The 22,737-nt window shown below is 48.0% G+C and overlaps 1 protein-coding gene across 8 annotated transcripts in view; it reads right to left on the bottom strand.

The window, feature by feature from the left end:
• Nucleotides 1-22,737, bottom strand: part of SLC12A8 (solute carrier family 12 member 8) — a 133,253-nt gene that overhangs the window by 30,973 nt on the left and 79,543 nt on the right. For 7 of the 8 annotated variants that reach the window (XR_010943693.1, XM_067738640.1, XM_067738644.1 and 4 more), the window contains exons 7-10: nucleotides 15,693-15,723; nucleotides 9,172-9,259; nucleotides 8,278-8,309; nucleotides 7,477-7,564 (exon numbers count right to left, since the gene is read on the bottom strand). Coding sequence is in view for 7 of the 8 variants with exons in the window: in XM_067738640.1 (XP_067594741.1) it covers nucleotides 7,477-7,564; nucleotides 8,278-8,309; nucleotides 9,172-9,259; nucleotides 15,693-15,723 (239 nt within the window). In the remaining variant the exon portion in view is untranslated. The remainder of the gene's footprint in view (nucleotides 1-7,476; nucleotides 7,565-8,277; nucleotides 8,310-9,171; nucleotides 9,260-15,692; nucleotides 15,724-22,737) is intronic. The other variant, XM_067738643.1, reaches the window with a different exon arrangement.

Raw genomic sequence — 22,737 nt, 5'->3', positions numbered from 1 at the left:
CTCTGCCTGCTGGAACCCTCTGTCCACACCCCTAATCTATTCATCGTCTGTCTCTTAAACTCCCAATTGTGCTTCAAGACTCAGCACGAATCTCCGCTCCTCCATGAGGCCACCCCCAGCCCGTCACCAGGTGTGCCTGGTGCGCCTCTGGGCTCCGCTGCACCTCAGCGTGAGGTTGGGGCACACCATCGCTTCCACTGGCTTCATTTCTGCAGGGCTCCCACCTGGTTCATCCTGGTCCACTTGGTGCCAACACAGAAATATAAATGCTGAGCAAAAGAATGAGATCCAGGACCCACGTGGCCCAGAAAGCACCAACAACAGATAGAATAAGAGAGGGCAGAGCTGTTCTGCTTCGTGTCACCTTGCACAGATCAGTGCTGCTGGCCATGCAGCTGTGTCCCACACTGTCTGTCATGAATCTATCTCTCCCTCCTGAGCTGGACCTCATCTGTACCCACAGGGAAGTCTCTCTCTTTTCTTGAGTATTTGAGGTACCTTCTCCTTTCTACTTTACTTTAGGCAAATGCCCCGAACTGTGTACTCTAAGTGCTTAATCGTCCAACTATTACAGTTGGGTTAGATTTCGTTTTCAGTTTTGTTACTTACACCCTTCTCCATGAAGACTCTCCTCACCCCAGTTTTTACTTCCTTGCTTTAGCAAATGCACTGGGTCAGTGGCACCAAGCTATATGGAACACTGGCTAGATCTCTTTCCTGGCCCATAAATTATCACCAGAAACCGGCATCAGCCAGGATTCTTGACCGGAAATATTTTTTTTAACAAAAAATTTTTAAACTTTATTTTAATTAATTATTATTTTTTTTTTTTGGCTGAGTCGGGCCTTAGTTGCGGCACACGGGATCTGTCGTTGCAGCACGCAGGCTTCTCTCTAGTTGTGGCATGCAGGTTTTCTCTCTCTAGTTGTGGCACGTGGGCTCCAGGGTGTGTGGGCTCTGTAGTTTGCGTAGCGCGAGCTCAGTAGTTGTGGCGCACGGGCTTAGTTGCCCCGCGGCATGTGGGATCTTAGTTCCCCGACCAGGGATGGAACCCACGTCCCCTGCGTTGGAAGGCGGATTCTTTACCCCTGGACCATCAGAGAAGTCCATGGAAATATTTTTTTAAGAATATATTTGTAGGCTACTAGAAGGGTCACAGGATCGGTCGTCAGGAGGCTGAAAGATCAGGCTCGGGTAAAGGCGAGACCCAAGGCTGGAGGCATAGTCAGACCCCTGAACAGGAGCAGTCTGACCAAGCTGCGGCCAGCACCTGCTGCCCTAAAGATGAATCCTCACCATACCTTTATCTTTGCCTCATTCATTACATTTGGAGCATCTGATGGGCCCAGCCTCAGTCACGTGCCCTACCAGGGCCACAAAGGGACAGGCAAGGGAGAGTCTGGTCATTTGGACTCCTATAATATTAAATGGGGCTCACTCCCTTCAAGCCCTCACACAGGGGGGATAACCCCCAAATGGTCAGGGAGGACAGAAGTTTGATGGACAAGACTAAGGTCCACTATAGAGCCTACATTTTCCTTAATTCAGTGTGGATGACTTCTCCCTAAATGCATGGCCTCATCTTGAACCCCAATGAATCTCTCCTCTTTCCTTCAATGTCATGGGTATCTTACAACTATCCCACTCACACCCTCCTTACCACTTTACTACTAGAAGAAATTAACGTCATCTAACGTTTCCCTCACCTCATTTGTATGCTCCCATGGCACGTTATTTCCTGCCCTGTGGTGCAGTTAATTACGCTCACGGCCCATCTTGCCAGCGGGCCATAAACTTCTGAGTCTCGTGCATCTTGGCCCCTCCCTGCCACACCTGAGTCTGGCGCACAGGGTTCAGCAAGTGCCCGCTGAAGTCATAAAGCTTCACGGCTTCACTGTGACTCGTGCCCTGGATGTCTTATAAAATTGTCAGATAAACTGGTCCCAGTATCAATCCCTGATCCATCCTGAGATACCATCTGTAACCTTTGTTTCTGTCTGTTGACTTTTTTTCTTTTAATGGACTCTGTGATGAAATTTTATCAAAAGCTTTTTTTGGAAAATCTGACCCAGTAGTTCTCCACTCTGGCTATACACGAGTCACCCCAGAAGTTCTGCTTTAATTAGTATATGGGACACAGACGTGGTTGATTTCTCAAAAGGCCTCCAGTGATTCTAATGTGCAGTGAGGGTGAAAGCCACTGGGCATGGTACACTGTCTTCATTGCATCCTCCCCTCAGAGAATTCTCCAGCACAGGCAGGCATGGTATTTCCTTGCAGAAATTTTACTGCTTCTTAACCAAAAGCTTATATACATTTGAGTTAAAAAAAAAAAATTCTTGGGACTTCCCTGGTGGTACAGCGGTTAAGAATCCGCTTGACAATGCAGGGGACACAGGTTGGATCCCTGGCCCGGGAAGATCCCACATGCTGTGGAGCAACTAAGTCTGTGCACCACAACTACTGAGCCTGCGCTCTAGAGCCCGTGAGCCACAACTACTGAGCCCGTGTGCCACAACTACTGAAGCCCGCGCACCTAGAGACTGTGCTCCACAACAAGAGAAGCCACTGCAGTAAGAAGCCTGCACACTGCAACAAAGAGTAGTCCCTGCTCACCACAACTAGAGAAAGCCCACACGTAGCAACAAAGACTCAACACTGCCAAAAATAAATAAACAATTAAAAAAAAATCTTTTTCAGGGACTTTCCTGGTGGTCCACAGTGGTTAAGACTTGGTCTTGCAATGCAGGGGACACCAGTTCAACCCCCGGTCGGGGCACTAAGATCCCACATGCCGCAGGGCAACTTAAGCCTGCACGCCACAACCAGAGAGCCCACGTGCTGCAACTGCAGAGCCCACACACTCTGGAGCCTGCATGCCACAACCAGAGACTCTGCGTGCTGCAACTAATAAGCCCATGTGCTCTGGAGCCTGTGTGCCACAACTAAGACCCGACACAGACAAAAAAATAATAATAATAAAAATAAATAAATAAATATATAAAAATAATTCTTTTTCATTTATAGCCTGCCCATTTGCAGTGGACATGAGTGGGAAGAAGACTGCCCAGGCTGGCATCCTTCAGTGATGGAACTGACCAGAGGACGTCTCTGGCAACATGAGATTGTGATATGGTGACCTCCATCCTGGCCAGCCTCCCCACAAATGCTCCCCAGGATCCCTGCAGAGCCCTGGGTCTGAGGGCCAAAGGGACAACTGTCCAGGTGTCAATTGTGGACTTATGTCCAGTTTGTCAATTGTGTTTCGAATGGCCTGCTCACTTGCCACTCTTTTATATAAAACTGTTATTCAGTCAATTTTCTGAAAAATAAATGAAATGTTGGTCCTCGTGGTTGGATATATTATAACAACTCCATTCTCTCTCTCTCTCCCACCTGAGTCCTGCCCCTTCCTTTCTCTCATCCATCCACCCATGTAGGGAGCATTTCCTGAGGACCGTGTAGATAACTGGCATAGGGCAAGGTTTTACAGGTGCAACAGTAAACTCCACAGCTTCGCTCCCAGCTGCGCAGAATGTAATCATTTTCTCTATTTATATGGGGCTGTAAACTTGCTATCTGTGCCAGTGGAGGTGGAAGTAAGAATCTATTTGAGCAGATGTGTGTCAACAGTTCTTTAGGAAAAAGTAAAATGTGCCTTTCTGTCTTCCACCGGCGTGAGTCACCACAAAAAGCTGTCTTTCTAAAACATTATCTGGGGTGTGAACTACCCTAATTTCTCGTTTCGTAACTACTGATGAAAATCATTAATTCGGCTCTCTGCTCTTGGTATTTGATCCCAGCTCCCATTGGAGCTCCAGTCATTGAGAGAGCCCACCAACCTACTGGCTGATCTCTTCTCTTGAAGGACTGAATATAAAGTCATTTCCAAGGTACTCACTCTGCCTTACCTAATTCCTGTGGCCCCTGGACACTACTGAGGAGTACATCCTGACACCTGTACAATCCCAAATGTATGACTATAGCGGTGCCTCAGCAGTGCCCTCTTTCTGGAGACATGAGTTTTCTAACACTGTCCTCATTCCATGAGTTGACCAACTTCGCAACTTTCAGGCAAGTTTTCTCTCTCACTTGATAGACACTTTCCAGAAGGAAACAAAGTCGGCTTCACTTCCTGAGAGGCAGAGCCGTGTCCACGATGGAGAGCAGAGGACAGGCAGGTGGGGCTGGGGGGCGGATGCTGGGCTGGGCTCCCCCCGCCAGCCACGAGCCCTGCCTCACCCCGACTTCCCAGGCGTAGCTTGTGAACGTGGGAAGCCGTGACTGTCTAATCCCAGAGTGATGAGAGTTTTCCCCGCAGGATACCCCATGTTTCACTAACATGCTTTGCGGATACTGTTCCTACTTAGTCTGTTCTTTTTTGGCTAGTTAGCAAGCCCCAGAGCTCCTAAAATACTTGGTCTTTTTGATGTGTAATAAACATGTTTTCTTGGGCTGCCTACAAGTTTATTCTGAAAAACTTATTCAATCGATTTCATTTTACCTGCTCTTTATACAACTCCTTTTTCTATAAACCAATAACATTGGGATTGACACTTTGGGGGCTTTTCCTATTCAGTTAAACATGTGGCTTCACAGGAAAAAATCTCCCCACCCCAAAATGTGTCCTATCTGTAAGGGTGTCCCCACAAGGAGTGTGTAGAGAGTCAAAATGTGATAAGCTCCTACTATGCACCAGGTATCGTGCTTTACACGGATTACCTCCGAGCCACCTTGACGTACTCGGGGATTTTTAGAAAGTGTAACATTAGTGAGACTGACACCCAACATCCAGGAAAAAGTTCCTCTGGGGTAGGGATATAAAGTGAAAAGAAACTTCTGAGAGAAACCATGGGCTGGGAAGCCAAATAATTAGAAATAGATCAGAGAAGCTGCAGGAAACCCAGAAAGAAACAGATGAACGGACCCGCTGCAGGTCAGTGGAGAGGAATCCAGGGCAGCCAGCGGCCACTGAAGATAAGTGTTCTGGCAGAAAAAGCTCGCGAGAAAGAGAGGGACGTGCTCAGAGGAGCTTCACGGGAGGAACGCCAAGGGGTGGATGCTGGAGGTCTGTGCCCAGCCCTCGGGGCACACAGACCAGACGGAAGAGGCCTTGCTTCCTTGGGCCCAGGAGAGCTCAGAGATGGGCCAGCTCCGAACCCAGGCCACAGCTAAGATGTGAGGGAGAGATGAGCAGTTTATTAAAACCACATGGGGGTGGCAGGTTGTGTCAAGGGACCACGTAAGGAGGCCACACCTGTACCTGCCAGCCTCTCGTGCTGTACCCTCCCATCCTCCAGGTGCCATGAGTACAATTGTCTGTGGCCCAACTTACTGCCCAAGTATAGTCCCTGCTCTGCAGCCGGGTCAGTCCCAAGGAGGGATGCCGAAGGGCAAGAAGGGAGAAAAGCCGGGTTTCATGGCTTTGGGGGGAAAATCCCACATGGTTCCCTTTGTAGGGGACCCCAGGGGGCAATGCACCAGGGCGCTGCTGCTGTGGAGCTGCCCTGGTTGGTTCCGTCTCTGTTCCCTCACTTGCTGCGCTGGGCCCTGCTTGCTACTGACAGTCAAGAACTCCATCTTTTCTTTCTTTCATAGGTTTTACAACAGCCTGTTCCGGGAAACAGTCTCTTGTCCTCTCCAAAACCCAACTGTCCACCCTCACCTGGTATGCGCGTAGGGACATTCCCACGTGCATTTGCCAGGCATGGTTTGGCAGGTGTCCCCAGCCACAGAAGGGCTTGCCTGCCTAGCTGTTTTAGTGCCTGGCACAGGTGGCATTTCAGACAAACTCCACCCCCTCCCTGACCCCATTCACGAGTCTATTATTAGTGGTGGAATCTCCACTCCACGAAGTCTCCCCTGCGCTGTCCGTGGAGACGCTCTTACACGCTTGCTGTTGTGGCCTTCCTCGGACACAGGCTGCCTAGGCTCCCACACACCCGTTCTTAGCTTCCCCGCAAAGCCGGGGAAGGAGCTGAGAGAGGAGACCCCGCCCAGGGATCACTGGCCTCCCTCCATCCAGATCAGAGTCTCTGGTGGTTGAAGGGACCTCCGTGGGGGAATCCACGAGGAAGCACCGGCTTGTGAAGGGGCAGAGCTAGCTGGCCACTGGCATGGTGCAGACAGCAGCTGGCAGCTCCCTCAGGCCAAGGCCCAGCTGCTCCTGGAGGCCTTTAATCCCTCTGATGCGGCCAAGCTTTTCATTCCACAGTTAGAGAAGAGGCCCCTGGGAGATGAAACGCAAGAGGGCAGCGAGCACGGAGATATAAGTGGGGGAAGCTGATGTTGACTCCTCCCCTGAGAGTACACCTTGCTCGCCTGCGGTGGCGGGGGGCGGATCTGGGACCTTGGGCCCTGGGAGGTGGGTGTCAGCGCTCTCACTACCCAAACCGCTCCCCCTTTTAAAACCTGCTTACACGGTAAGGCCAAGACCCCCCATCCCCCCAAAACAAATATCACCCTGACACCGGCGTCTACATGCCTGAAAAAGAAACCTGTGGCAATGTGAGAGTCAAGCCCAAACGCAGCTGTAAAGTGCAGCTCAGAGTCTCCGGCCCCAGGCTGCCCCAAGCAGTGCCCCTCCATGCGTCTGCAAGGCTGCTTTGCAGGGCCTCACACCGGGGAAGAGGGCACTCTCCCCTACATACGAGCAGTGATACTCGGGAGTTAACCGAGTAAGAAAACCTCCCTGGCCTGGCGCATCTCTCTGATGCATGACAGCAATCTCAGGGCCCACTTTTCCCCCAGGGAGCTGATGGGAAGATAGGAGTTTTGGGGAATTTCCAGAAGAATGTGTGCAAGTCTTATTCTCCTGGGTTCTAGAGACGCCAAGTGAGTGTCCTTGACTGTCACACGACCTCCAGCCTGTTCCAGGGCTGCTGTGGAACATCAGGAATTCGCTAATCTTCTGCGGGCAGAGGGTGCAGGGCTCAGGAAACAGATACTGAAGCCAAATCCACCCGGGGCCGCCTCCCTGGGGAGCCCGAGGGGACACGGGGCCTCCAGCCCTGCCTCTCACCGCGCTTCACCTTGGCGCCGGGCTTCCGCCATCTGCCTCCACCTTGCCACCCTCTTTTCCATCCATCAGCCTCCTCCTTCCTACCCGTTTCTTGCAAGTAGCACTTCCTGCTTGTGGTGGAAGGGGAGGCTATTGGCAAAAATGAAGGGCTGCTGGAGCTCGGGATTTCGGGGGACCAGATTGTTTCTGCCCTGATTTTCGACATGAAGGGATGCTTGCGTCCCCATTACTTAGCACCTGCATGCATGTGCCTTTTCAGGTGTTGTTACCCGGGTCTAGGGATCCATACGAAGGACCTGCATCTTCCCCATGGTTTTGGCCCCTGTACTTCAGTCCTGAGCCCGAGACTACATGGATCCCCAGGCAGGGCTGCAAGGGGGAGGCAGCCACTGCTGCTCAGAGCCAATCAATGACCCCGCGGCCTGAGCCTGTCGGGCAGTGCAGGACTCACCCACCTTTTCTGCTATCAGGAAGTCATAGCGAAGGGCCCCTCGGGTGCAGATGGCGCCCAGCAGGAGGACAAAGACGATGTACAGAAACCACCTGCAAGAAACCCAAGAGCAGAGCAGAGCTGCCGCCTGCCCTCGCCCAGCCCCATCCCAACCCACCCCACCCCACTCAGCCTACGGGTTCCCAAGGAGACCTGTCCCAGAGGACAGAGCAAGGCCCATCATGAGGCCTCCCCAGCTTGTCTGGGGGGCACTTCCAGTACTTTTTCTCCTCTAGCATATTCCATACACACACACACACACACACACACACACACACACACACATCTATATAAACGTATCATTGTTTTGCCTCTTTCTTACATTACAGAGATTGTTGGGGGTGAGCAGTGGCCCACCAGGCCTCTAGGTAGCCAGGATGCAGGCCGGGGCTGACTGGTAGACCTGCACCCCATTATCCTGCAGCAGAACAAGCTGATCATCTTTCAGGTCTCGGAGGCCTGCTGTTCCTTGGCCCCCAGGTGACAGAGAGCCAAGCCGCATGTGAAAGGCCAGCAGGGACCTGGCTCTGCCCTCAGATGCCCTGTGACCTCGATCAAGTCACATGACCCCTGCGGCCTCATCCCCATCTGGACAGCGGGAGGATGGGCTAAAGGCTCCTCCCGGGACCTCCCAGCTGTGACCAAAAACGAGACAGGGCTCTTTCTTTCCCTTCCTGCCTGACACCCAACCTTCTCTCTGTCAGCCTCATTTTCTTCCCGACGAGATCACCTTATTTAGCACAAAACAGAGACAGGTGCTGTGTACCTGGCTAGAAGCAACAGTGCCATCATGACAAGCTAAAAGCAAACACAGCATCGGTGAAACAGACACAGTAATATTTTTTAAAACATCACAGTTAAAATAATACAGGCACTTTAACCCTCTTGGGCCCTTGTCATGTCTGGGATCTCATTACCTTTCACGCCTACCCAGTGAAGGCAGAGGAGCTTCTTCCCGTGTACAGAGAGAAAACAGAAGATTCTAGAAGGTCAGAAACAGACCCAAGGCACCCAGCCTGCTTGCGTGGGTGGCAGAGTGCGAACTAACATAGGGACGCCTGACAGCCTTGCGGCAGTGCCAGGGAGGCGAGCTGGGGGAAGAGGAGAGTCAGCCTCTGAGCTCCTACTACGTGCTGTTACACACAGCATCTCCTCCACAATCTATGGGGCACCCATGTTCTCATTACCTCCATTTTACAGAGAAGAAAAAGGAAGCTCAGAAAGTTAAGTAAATTGCCTGAAGTCACACAGCCAACCAGCGGCTGGGCTGGGATGTAAATCGTAGTCTGTCTGACGGCAAAATTCTTCCTCTTTATATTCCCTGCAATGACCCTGGAAACTCAAAGGTTACAAAATGCCCAAGTTCAAAATGGGGGTGGGGGAGGGGGAGGGGCAGGAGTCTGAGGAAAAAGGAAAGAAAGGATTTCATCTTGGGTAACAAGCCTCCTCCTTGCTGCATTCCCAGGCAGCGGGTAGGAAAGGGCAATCGTCTGAACCCACCAGACGTGAATTTTCCAGCTGGCTGAGTGTTAAAAGGAGGATTGGAATATAGAATAGATAGGTCACAGTCGGGGCACTCTTAGAACTAAAGGAGCAATCCCCTCTTTTGCCTGGGGTTCTCTCTCCCTCTCTCCAGATGATTGCCACCAGGGGAACTTACGAGATGCCAACAGCTGCTAGGGAGCCCAGGGGGATGCTGGCAGCAGGCTCCCTGAGGTCGCCCCCCATGTTGAAGCCGGCCATGACTCCTGAAAGACACCCAGATGGGAGAGAAGGGTGAGCTGCATACTCCACGAATCATCTGCCCCTCCTCGGGGCCCTCTCCTGGAAGGGATCCCAGGGCCAAGCCCTCCCATATGCAGCTCTGCAAACTGCACTTCTCAATCTCCCCTGGCAACTGGGGAGGCATCCTCGAGGCATGAAAGGGACCTTTGTGGGTTGGGTGAGTTTGGGTGGAAAGCCCTATTGGCTTCAAAAGCATCTTATGGCCCAGTGCAAAGTAATGAGGGCCAGGGAGACGTCTGGCAGGCCACACAAAGGTCCCAAGGCCACATGCTGAGCTCTGAGCTCTGCTTTCCAGATGGACAACATCCAGGAGAGGCTCCGCCTTAGCAAAGTGCCCACCACTGCCTGCTCAGCAGAGTTCCTTTCCTTTGCTGCCCACAGACTACACTGGGGTTCAGGGGTCCCAGGGGCAGGTCTCAACCAATATTCGGAGCCAGCTACCATGTTCAAAGCTCCTGAGCTGCCGAAGGGCTCTAAACAAACTCCAAAGAACCATCCTGATGCTACCAACACTGAGTGGCGAGCTCCTTTTCATCATGGACTCTATTCCCCATGAACACGCGTGAAAAGCAGTTAGTCACGATAAGGAGGAACAGCACAGTGCGGGACGGTGAGGACATCGCTTCAGTCCAAACACACACACACAGGAAACCAACAAGACAATGTGCTCTGAACATCACAGGTGGGTCCAGCCCACATGTGCTCTACAAGCCCACAGGAGTGGGTGCATCTTGAACGTGGACTTGAAGGAAGATTTGCAAGGGCTTAGGGAGAGGAATGGGTCTAACCCCGTCATTACAGATTTATGGAACCTTTGAACCTGACAGAGCCTGTGTTAAGCACTCTTCATGCATTTTTTATCTCGTTTAATCCTCACAACAACCACATCAGAAAAGTAGAATTATTTCCCCAATTTTATAGAAAAGGAAACTCAAAGAGGTTAATTAAAATAGCCTACACACATTTAGTAAGTGGCAAAGCTAAGATTCAACCCTGGTCTGTGTGATTCCAAAAATTGTACTCTTAACGCCCTTGCTATAATGCTTGAGGGAACTCAAGTGCAGTGGAGTGAAGTGAAAGTTTGGGCCCAGAAAGTTAAAGCAGAGCTATTTCATAGAGTACTGTGAATGTTGGACCAAGGCGGGGACCTGCATAAACTTTGACCCAGCAATTCCACTACTAGGGTTGTATCCTAAGTAAACAGTCAAGGATATGAGTAAAGATTTATCCAAAGATGTTTATAAATGCTTGTTTCTAATAGTGAAAATTATAAACAACCTAATGTCTAAAAATAGAGAATTGGCTATATATGTGATGATATATCTTTCAATAAATACCAGGTCACCATTATTGTCAGGGATACGCTGTGACATGAAAAGAGACTTCAAAGCTATCGCTTCAATTTCAGAGGCATATTCTAAAGCAGGACATATGGTATGATGCTATTGTTATAAAAGAAAAAAACAGATAAATAGATGTGGAGAAAACTGAAAAAGGAACTAGAACATGTTTCAAAATCTTAACAATGTTATTGCTGGGTGATGGAAAAACAGATCATTTTCTATTTTATTGTCTATCTCTACTTTCTTAATTTTCTATAGTGATCATTTTGAAGTAAGGGAAAAGTAATTCTTAAAGGTCTTTTTGTTTAAAATAGCATGTTAGGCACATTTTCTTTCTTCTCATTCCCCTCCCTCCCAAGATCCTATTAAAAGGGTAGTTAAGGGGGAAAATGGATACATGCCTATAAGCAAAGAGCCTTAAGTAGATGAAAAGTTTCTACAAATGTCTGGAACATAGAAAATAGAGAAAATGATACAGAATAAAAGGGAAGGAAAAGAAAGCCTTGGAATGTTTCTCTAGAAGATCTAAATAAACTGCCCAAGGAAAACCAGGGCCGCTAGTGTGGATGTTCACACCCCAAATGAAGCCCTCCTCAAGAGCCAGCCACACCCACAAATGTGCTGCCGTCAGCTCTCCCATGAAGGAAGAACCCCATCAGGGAGACCCGCATACACTACAGCAGGGGACCCACACCAGCAACCAAAGATCGCCAAGTGTGTAACAAAACCCAGCAACAAATACACAGATACATGCATGATAAAAACAGAACCACCTGGGCTGGAAGAAACATACAAATCAGGACACAGAAGAGAATTCTGAAGAAAACACTAATAAGTGGCCCCAGACACATCCAAGAAGAATATTCTACCTATAAAGTGAGATGCTATGAAAAACAAAAAATAATCTAAGAACAAGAAAAAAGTTTTGGAAATTAAAAACATGATCACTAAAACAAAAAATGCAGTGGAAGATCTAGAAGATAAAGTTAAGTTAATACCCCAGAATTTAGAACAGAAAAATAAAGGGGTAGAAATTTTGAGCAAAGAATAGGAGAAATAGAGGAGAAATCTTGGAGTTACAACATCCAACTAACAGGAGAGAACAGAGAGAGAGAACAGAGAAAATAAAAGAAAATAACCAGGTAGCAATAACAATAAATGTCTTCAAACTGAGGCAGACAAAAGTCTGTATGTTGAAATATCCCATAAAGTAAACAACAACAAAAAAGTCCACACCTAAACGCATCATTGTGCAATTTCAGGAGAAATCCTAAATATTTCCAAAGATTAAAAACTGAACACTTACAAAGGAACAAAAATTAGACTGGCATCAAACTTCTCATCAGCAACCATGAATTCTACAAAACAATGGAGCACTGATATTTAAATTCTGAGGAAAAGCTATTTTGAAACTAGAGTTTCAGCCAGATTACCAGTTAAGTGAAAGTAAAGTTAAGCTAACAAGGGCTTAGCCAGATTACCAGTTAAATGAAAGTGAAGTTAAGCTGGCTTCCCTGGTGGCGCAGTGGTTGAGAGTCCGCCTGCTAATACAGGGGACACGGGTTCGTGCCCCGGTCTGGGAAGATTCCATGTGCCGCGGAGCGGCTGGGCCTGTGAGCCATGTCCGGAGCCTATGCTCCGCAACCAGAGAGGCCACAGCAGTGAGAGGCCCGCGTACCGCAAAAGAAAAAAGTGAAGTTAAGCTAAAAAGGGCTTAGGAAATTTACCTCCCACATATGGTTTCTTTCTTTTTTTAATTAATTAATTAATTTTTGGCTGCGTTGGGTCTTCGTTGCTGTGCACGGGCTTTTTCTAGTTGCAGCAAGCGTGGCCTACTCTTCGCTGTGGTGTGTGAGCTTCTCGTTGCGGTGGCTTCTCTTGTTGCGGAGCATGGGCTCTAGAGCACAGGCTCGGTAGTTGTGGCGCACGGGCTTAGTTGCTCCGTGGCACATGGGATCTTCCCGGACCAGGGATCGAACCCGTGTCCCCTGCATTGGCAGGTGGATTCTTAACCACTGCACCACCGGGGAAGTCCCCACATATAGTTTCTGAGGAAGATACTAAAGCAAGTACTCCAGCAAAATGAGGATATAAACTGTGAAGGAGAAAAACACATGATTCAGAAAGCAGCGATAATAACTCAGGAATTTATAAGTCCCAGAATAACCGTTGTACGGCAGAGAAACCAGTAGGGATTGAGGCAGAAGAATGGAGGCCCCAGTAGGGATGCCTCTGGATGGGAGCTGGATTCAACACAATGGACAGTATGAATTATTTTAAGAATACGCTGACTGCATATTTTGGCAACAAGAAAAAAAAGCTCATTGAAACTCTAGGAAAAGTGAACAAGAAAGTCAACACTTAAACATGAAGCAAACTAAAATATGACATGATTTTAAACAACTAATAAAAATTTTTTTTAATTAACCCATTTGGCCGTGATACTCAGAACATTCTCCCCGAAATGACACAAGGACCACATCAGAATAGCAGTAAAGGAAATGGAATTCTAGCCCAGCCCATTCTAGTCTTCAGTGAACAGCTACATAGTCATGGTAGTATATACGTTTATTGCTTTTTAGCTTCTAAGATTGACCTACAGACGTAGCACAGAGGACTTAACTATAGCTACAAAGTAGAATACAAATATTACCTACCTTGATGAAGTGAAAGTAAAGCTATAGCTAACGGCTATTTGGAAATGAAAAGAGGGAAGAGAAGTAGAGGGAAGAGAAAAGGCACTTATATTTTTGTTGTAATAGTGTGGGAAACAAAAGTCCCATGACCTTCACTCAGGACTGGCTTGAATGTTAGAAGCTTCGATTAGTTTAATAAGAAAACCTGAAAGGTGAGTTAGCCATTAAATTCGTTAGGTCAATAAGGAAACAGCTAGCAAATATTTATATACCAGTCGCAATAAATTTTAAGTTAATGCTATAACTTATTCTGTATCTTGTCATCATAAAGGGGAGTTTCTAAGTGTTTGCTAAAACGAGCAAGAAATTTCCAAGAATACTGAAGCTTGTCTTTGAAGTTCCAAAGCCTTTTGACTTGCAATCTTAAGACAAAAAAAAATTTTTAGTAGAGTGTGTGTTTGAGTGAAACTGTGTTCACTTCAAGTTGTAAACTACAGCTTTCATGAGATTTTGCCCATTCACCTGCTAATAATCTACTTATAGCTTCCCTAATATTGCTCTAAAACACAAATATAAAAGGATTATTCAGATTCCCTTAAAATTAGGGATTCCCTTAAGATTACTAAAGCATGCCTTGTAAAAATATTTTACACATAAAATAAATATGACCCTAACACATTAATCCTAAAACACAACACAGAATATTAATTTCCCATACCAACAATAAGGAGTGAAGGGATGTAGCCTAGAATTGATAACAGAGATTTAAGAGTATTATTTAAAGTTGTAAAGGCAATCAAAAAAGAACTAAATATTAAAATATAACTATCAAAAATTGGGAAGTGGATGGAGGAACATGTAAATGAGCTAAACTTTCTCTATTTCTTAGCAATGGAGTCAATAAATTACGTCTGGACTTTGATTAATCAATCAGGTTACAGGTATAGGCATATTGCTTGGTAATGTAGTTAGCTCCCAAAGTATTAAAAATGGTTGCCCCCACGGAGGGGCTCTTTGGGCGTAGGGGGATGAGAGACTACTTTTTATGCTTTATGTTACAAGCACCTCTGCACTATTTTTTTTTTTATCACGTGCAAGTCTTATTTGGATCAGAAGAGGAATGCCCAGGACCTGCCTTCCTCTGACCAGCGCTCCTGGGACCACGTCCCGTCACCGAGGCTCTGCTTGAGGGCTAGGGCCCCACTGCTTGCTGCCAGACAATCTGGTACCAAGACCAACCCCGGCCGGATCTCCATGTTTACCTGATTCCCAGGCCCCACTAACTTCAATCATTAACACCACCCCTTTCTGGACCTCCCAAATTCTGACCGTTTTCCAAGGTTCTCACCTGTCCCCAGGTTTACTGGTGCTTCACCTGCCTGGCCACATTGCTTCCACCATCTGCAGTGACCTCATTCTGCCCCCAAGCCCCTGGCAATTTTATGCAATTTTATTCATTCAGCTTTTTGAGATTACATACTGCTATTTACTCTTTGCCATTTTAGTACCTCCTATAGTTTGTCGTGTCATTCTGTACTCCTTCCTTCACATCATTTACAAAAGTTAAGAAATGAGGACCCACGAGAACTCCATTCCTATAGATGCTTCTGTCTAGGAAAGTGATTGATCAATCCTAATGGCTTAATCCTAATGGCTTCCTGCTTCCAAACAGGTTCTGTATGCATAACGAACAAACGCCCTTTTCTTCTCCCCACCACAATCCCTTCCACAGTCAATGACCGGGCCCTTGATTAGAGGTCCCACTAGCTGGCCTGCTGTGGGGTACATGGGGATCCTGGTCAGTGGGAGCAGAAACAGCTGACACTGACACAGGCCACCCTCAGAAATGGGTCAGACCCAGACAACCAGGACGTGGGCTTCAGGGACAAAACAGAGAAGCCAGAAAATAAGTAGTCAGTGCTATACACAAAAAACCCCAGAGACAAGGAAATGGCGGCACCTTGCACTCCAGACAGGAAGCCTCAGGGTGACTCCCGTGGGTGTTCTGGGCACACCTGTTAGATTGTTTTGCACACTCTGGCTCCCAGAATTTTGCCCTTGCACGACTACACGATTCTTGAGCAGATGATCTCTAGTTCTAGTGGACTATAAATGTCTTGTTTGCCAGTTAGATTTAGAAAAATTATTTTGATTTCGTATTTTTTCACCCATGCTTGTCAACTATAATAGAGATTCCCTAGTTTGCTTCCTTTCTGCTTCTGGTGCAATTTAAAAATACTATTATTAATGTTAGAGCTAGATTTAGGGTGGGGGCGTGTAGTAGAACAGATACTATTTCCCAGAGATATTTACAGATATGGCACTAAAACAAAAAGGTTCCATGGTGGGTGGGTGGGGGGAACGTTGGGAAAACATTGATTAAACAAGATTAGAGAGATTCTTGCTGCTGGACTTACCATATAACATGCTGGTTTTCATTGTCCATCTCTAAAAAGAGAAATGTAGCACACAGTATTTCCCAAAATTTATTTGACATTGAACACTTTTTAAAAAAATGAAACACTTTATTCACTGTTAGTGTTCCATGGAGCACAGTTTGGAAAACACCAAGTGTCCATTTTGGAATTCCTATTTGATCTTTACACTCTTCTTGGCAGGCTTCCTAAAATTCTTTAAAGTGGCTATTTAGAATCAATGATTCTTAAAGCTGGAAGGTGTCCTAGAGATCCCTGACTCCAGCCTTTTATTGTACAGATGAGGAAACCGAGTCCCAAAGAGGGGAGGCGATTTTGCACATGTTTTCAAGCCAGTTGCTTGCAGAACCAGCAGAACTCATCTTCAGGTTTCCTGATCTCAAGTCAGTGTTATTTCCTCCACATCATACAGTCTCTCCATTTCTTTCTAACATCCCTGCTTTTCTTGGATTTTTCTTTTTTTTTTTTTTAATTTTTTTTTTATTTTTATTTTTTTTTAACATCTTTATTGGGGTATAATTACTTTACAATGGTGTGTTAGTTTCTGCTTTATAACAAAGTGAATCAGTTATACATATACATATGTTCCCATATCTCTTCCCTCTTGCGTCTCCCTCCCTCCCACCCTCCCTATCCCACCCCTCCAGGCTGTCACAAAGCACCGAGCCAATATCCCTGTGCCATGCGGCTGCTTCCCACTAGCTATCTACCTTACTACGTTTGTTAGTGTGTATATGTCCATGACTCTCTCTCGCCCCGTCACAGCTCACCCTTCCCCCTCCCCATAACCTCCCTCGGTAGTTGTGGTGCATGGGCTTAGTTGTCCACGGCATGTGGGATCTTCCCGGATCAGGGCTCGAACCCGGGTCCCCTGCATTGGCAGGCGGATTCTTAACCAGTGCGCCACCAGGGAAGCCCTGGATTTTTCTTTTTAAAACAGAGTCACTGCATGATTAATTTGGGGTGACCCCCCCCCCCGCCCCAACAAGAGTGCTGAACTTAATTAAAATCAGCATCAGTTTACTCACAGGAACTTCTGTCACCAGTTCTGAATCACTAGTCTGTCCTGGTCCAGGGCATTTCCCCTCCTCGTTTGTCTTGAACAGCCAGTTCCAGGAAGCAGTTAATTGCTTTACCCCAAACAAGTCCTCGCCCTGTATCAGGATGATGATATGGGCTGCACCTTGTTACCATGTGACTTAGGAAACAGCTTCCTTCATATGGGTAAAGCCATCTGACTCGCTCTTCCACCCTAGTCCTAAGGCCTTTTGGCACATCTTCACTGTCTCAGCTTTAACTGTGAGGGTGAGGGTATCGGCCATCACTTTACCAGCTCGGGTTGAGGAAGCTAAACCTCCAGCGCCATCCAGACCTTCCTGAGCATTGCCATGGTGCTTACGGTTTGGGTAGGTGGCAACAGGTGAACTGAGGCTTGGTGCCCTGACTCATGTCTGTGACAACAGACATGGATGGCCAGGAGAGGAACTGACCCCTGAGACATCTCTAAAATCAGCTCTTGATTAAAATAACCAGTATAAATGTCAATTAACCACTTACCAGCATCTGCGAAATAGCGGTCGTCTTTTTCTCACCACCCCCTTCATCAACCATGGCGCACAGAGATCAAAGTCTTCACCTGTTGCCTATTATCACAATCCCACTCCCACCCTATTTTCTTTTTTGATCCTGAAAATGAGAATTCGTAAGGAAAAAAAAAGTCTAACCGTTTTTTCTAGGCTTTTCTGGTTTCTGTTAGTTGGTCGTTAAAGGACCACTTACTCTTTCTTAAGGAACTTCCAAGCTTCCTCCTGGGAGCTTCTTGATCCAAATCTGTGACCTTAGAAAACTTCAATTTTCTCTTTCCATTTAGAGCTTGTTTCTCGGCTGCCTATTTTTTTTTCTTTTTTAAGTTCATAAATTTCTTTTTCTTTTTCATTAAGGTAGAATATCCATGTACTAAAGTGACTTAACCTTATCTGCCACCTTTTGTTGTTATTTGGAGGCAGCGTGGCTCTGAGCACTGGTCGCCTCACCTGCAAATGGGGATAAGATTATTTGCCTCGCAGTCCTGTCTTAAAGTTGGAAAGAACATTTATAAGGTGCCTAGCACGGTGCCTGTCACCCGGAAGGTGCTAAATAAATGTCCACTGGGGGCAGATGGGCTCTGTCCCTCACTCACAACTCCCTTGGGTTCCGAAGGACTCTGGCTGCCTCTCCTTACCTTCCACCTGATTTCCAAAACCCCGCTCCTTCTCCGTACCTGACTGGTTTGTTTATTTAGCTGCTCCGGTGGGAACCTTTCATTCCCTCTTTGCTCTATTCTTGGAGACAGCACTTCTCAGCACCCCACCCTCTCGATGCCCTAGAGATGCTGCTGAGACAGTGTCGAATCATGGGACTTTCAAACGCTGGGACTCCAGCAAGATTTGTTGGCTTCTGGGTCAGGGGCAGCGCCAGACAAACATGTGTCCTCGCTTCCAGCATCCTCTCCAAAGCACACGGGAAGCAATGGGGTTCACCACTTCTGTCAGGTGACCTTGGGAAATCACCTCTCTGTGTCTTTGTTTCCTCATCTGTAAAATGGATTAATAATAGGACCTATGGAAGGATACAGGGTCTGTGGGGCCTAAAACTTAAAAAAAAATACAACATTATGAATATGAAATTAGGAGTGGGGCTTTAGAAGGAGGTCACACAAGCGAGGGACCCTGAAGCCCGGGCTTCATTAGCTTCGTGGTAAATCTGCATCTGATAGAAGCAGGGGAGCCATGGTGAGGTTTAAATAAAAGACTGTCAAGTGCTCAGCACAGTGTCTGATAGTGTAGGCTACTGTAATGATAATAATTATTACAGATAAAATTATACATTAATTCTATAAATGAAACTACAAAAATAAACACGTATAATAATTATAAAGCTTCTTTTTCTCCTGTTCCTGCTCACAAGTCCATCAGAATGCAGCAGGGTGAGCCCCATCTTCAGGGTGTCCTTACTTGGGGCTCTCTTCCTTAAAACAGGACCCAGTTGCGGCCGAGCAGGTCCCTGTTCTCTCACCCACAGACACATAACTTAGGAGGAGACCTGGGGATACCCCGGGAGGGGGGATGTAGGCTGGAGGCAGGCCCAGCACGGATGCCCAGAGCTAAGGGTCCCGGAGAGAGCCTGCCAACCCAGGGGGCCAGCACAGCAGACTCCAGAGCTTCTCGGGGTGTGTGTGTGTGGGGGGGTGGGGGGTGCAGAATCAGGCCGAGGGAGGTCAAAGGACGTCAGAGAAACGGCAGGGCTCTTGACCACGGAGGTAACCTGGATGTTCTGGCAAAGGCTGCTGGTTTCCCTGCTACATTTTTATGCTGGGTGTGGTCAACCACAAGAGGCCCTTATCCCTTCCAGTAAGAGCCTGAGATTTGGGAACAGGGGTTACATGACTGCACACAATGGTATTATTCCCAGTGAATTTCCATTTCCTAGTTCCTCCATGTACTGTGGTCCTGGATCCCCAGAGTGGCTGCCTATGTGTGTATGTGAAAACCCTGTAGGGAGAGATGTTTGTTTTTCAGAGAAAGTTTGGTGGTGTAGCTCGGAGAAGGAGAGTGCTGTCAGAAACAAAGCACAGGCAGAGTCTCCTCCGAGGCCCCAGCCCCACCCTGCAGCCATCGCCACAGGGTGTGGTGGAGCGCAGTGAGGAGGACGGACAGGAGACCTCGCTTCATCCAGCCAGAGGAGCCGCCGAAACCTAGGCTTCAGCTGCTCTTCCCGGGATGTCTCCTGCCCTTGGGATAAAATCTCTCAAGGAACCTAAACGACATGCTGCTGGCCAGAGATGAGGATGCAGGGTGGGGGGACCGGAAAGTGTTTGTTCTTCCAAACTCCTCTCCCCTCTCTACAGCCTGGAGGTTCTCTTGTTCCAGAAAAGGATAGCGTTGGAGGGCGCCCCAGCCATGACTCACTCAGAGCTAAGCCTTGGCAAATCCGTCACCATGGAAACTGCCAATCATCCATGCTTTTCATAGCTTAATGGAACATCTGCCAGGGGAAAGCCAAGTGATACAAATTGCCGGTCCTGCCTACTGTGTTTACACCGGGGCCCCTGCAAAAGAGAGCGAGCCAGGAAAGGCAACCCTCCACAGAGGGGTGGTGGCCCAACTCCGGTCACTAAAGCTGGGTGACCTGCCTCAATCCTTCATAAACTCCTCTGTGCTCCTCCTTTCCCAGTTGGTCAAACAAAGGATCAGATCAGTGATTCTCAACCTGGCTGGGCCAAGGGGGATGGGAGGGACAGTAAAGCACATGCCCTAAGAGGGGTGGGGTTAAAGAGACCTGTGTAGACAGTTTGTTCAATATTATAATTTTCTATTTGGAATATTACAAAACAATATTTTCGTAATTTAAACCACAGAAAATAAAGCTTGGCTAATATTCTTAGGTAGCAATCTTTCTCGAAGAAAGGACCAAGATACCCCTCTCTGATCCAGCGAGGCACATCAGAATTTCCAGGGTAGTGAGGTTTTTAGTGATTATCAAAAATGAATATGGATTCAAAGACGAAAAGTTGCGAGTCGCTGGACTAGTTGATCGCAAATGTTAGTCCAGCTCAAATTCTGGGCCCCTGGGTGGCATCTTCCAACCTCGAGCCACTGCTAATTCCTTAACGGAGGGAGAAGTACCAGAGGGGAGGCTAGCCACCCCTGCCCCTCTCTCACACCAGGCATCCCCTCTCTGACAAGATGCAGGGGCTGGAGAGGCAAAGGAGGGAAGCCAAGGGAGCAGCACGGAGCGGGCCCGGCAGAGTCACATGCCTGAGGCAGCCTCCTGGAGGTCCTGCCTGCCTCGAAGGCCCACAGCCCTGCCTCTGGTGGAACTGCTAACCTGGCGCCTGCAAGCATGGGCTTTTGACTTGGCATCAGGACTCACGGCCAGGCCTAAGGAAACAAACACTCAGGTGGGAGGCAGGAGGGGGATGAAGATCGGGGGAGGGGGGTGGGGAGTGGGAGGGCCCAGAGGATATTTTCAGATGTTAACTTTTAAAATTCTTCCTCTTTTTTATTTTCCCCTTTCCTTTTCTGTCCATTCAAAAGGAACCTGACCTTTATTTTATTGCCTTGGAGGAAATATGCAGCAGGGGAGAAGTAGAATTTGCCTGCACACTGTTTTGGGTTCTGTTTCTCAAAGGCCTGAGCCCTTAGGAGATTTCCGAGGATTGAGGAAGCAGAAAAAAAGCTGCAGAAAGCCTGGGGAGAGCGTGCGGGGACAAAACCAGTTTGCTACACAGTTTGCAGGGCCCAGCACAAATAAAAATGTAGGGTACGGTGTTCAAAAATTATTAAGAATTTTAGCAACAGCAAAGCATTAAACCAACTGTGCGGCCCTTCCAAGCCTGGGGCCCAGTGTGAATGCATAAATCCATGCCCACGAAGCTGGCCCCGGACAGCAGTGTCCCCCGCCCGTATTAGAACAGGGGCAGGAAGAGAAAGGCCCACAGGATCTGGAACAACGGGGACCTGGGGCCTACTCCCTGGCAGCACTGGTGGGCATCCAGCAAGACCACAGAAAGGAGGGTCTGAGGAGTACACAGACTCTAAGCATAGGGTTCCCAGGCTCAGCAGATTTCCAGTCCCCAAAAGTGGCTCAGAAGCAGCAGAGAGCATAAACCTGAAGGGATCTGCAGATAGGACAACAGGAGGGCCTGGCTCTGTGTACAGATGATGACGAGCCAAAGCCGCCTAACGTGCCTTGGTACTTGGTAAGACCCTGAGACCCTGAAACAGAATGACAGGGCAAGGCGGAGGCATGATGAATGACTGACATCAGTTTTGTCATCCTGGCAGAATGAAGGCTTAGAGTCAGAGACTGACTCTCTTTCCATTTCATTAAGGTGAAAGAAATGCACTATTTCTGGCACACCTGGATGTGTAGAACAGGATTCTACCTGCCACTACCAAGGCCTAGCTCCAGCCTCAAACCTGTGACCAAGCCTCAAGAGGGGACAGGTCAGAGCCACCGCAATTAACCAGGTAAGGGATGAAGCTTGGACCAGTGCGGTCAGGTGGTAGAGACGGAGAGAAGCAGGAGGTAAAGGCAGGTAAGTTTAGGAGGTAAGACTGACAGAACTTGGAGGGTACTGGTAAGGAAGAAGAAGGAGTCAGGAGTAACCCCCATTAGCAGCTTGAGCAATTGGGGAGATGCAGGTGCCATTCCTGAGCTCAGGAGTAGAGAAGGACCAGTTGGGGGGTAGGTGGGATGGGTTGGGTTCTGAACACGCTGGGTCTGAGATACCAAGAGAAGATGTCACATAGGCACTTGAATATATGACGTGAAGCTTCGAGAAGTCTGGGCTGGGGGTGTAAATCTGGGAGTCGTCAGCTTTGTGTGTGGTCCCTGAACAATGGACACAGATGCGATCCCAAGGGAAACAGTAGAGAAAGAAGAGAGGGGGCCTAGGCACGGGCTGAAGAAAACCAACCTTTAATGGGCAGGCAGAAGAGGATGCCCCTAGAAAGCAGGTCAGAGAGGCGGGAGAGAGACGAGGAGAATAAGGCACGAGAAAAGAAGGAGAAAGTGGGACGCAGCCGAGAGGTCAAACACACTGAGGGACTGCAAATGCCCATTGAACTGAGTGACGCAGAAGCCACTGATGACTTTGGAAAGAATCATTTCACCGGAGAGACAGGCCTGGAATTGCAAAAGGAGAGAGTGGACAAGCAGGAGACAGGCAAACGGAGTCGGGAGGGCAAAGACTGGTGGGTGGCTGTGCTGAGGACAGAAGGGGGCCGCTGCCAGAGGGAGCAGCGGGGTTCAGGAAAGTTGTTACAGGTGATTAAAGTCATTAATATGTTTTTTTCATTTTAACAGTTTTACTGAGGTATAACTAATATACAATAAGCTGCACATTTAAAGTGTAACAATCTGAAAAGTTTGACGTGAACACATCTGTGAGATCATCACCATGGTCAACCACATTTTTTCATCCCCCAGTATCTGCTTGCCCTCCCTCCTGCTCCCCTCACCCCCATTCCCAGACACCCACTGA

Source organism: Pseudorca crassidens, chromosome 5 (genome assembly GCF_039906515.1).
Source record: "Pseudorca crassidens isolate mPseCra1 chromosome 5, mPseCra1.hap1, whole genome shotgun sequence".
Taxonomy (NCBI): Eukaryota; Metazoa; Chordata; class Mammalia; order Artiodactyla; family Delphinidae; genus Pseudorca; species Pseudorca crassidens.
Note: the sequence above shows the minus strand (reverse complement) of the source record. Positions and strands in the feature narration are given on the sequence as shown.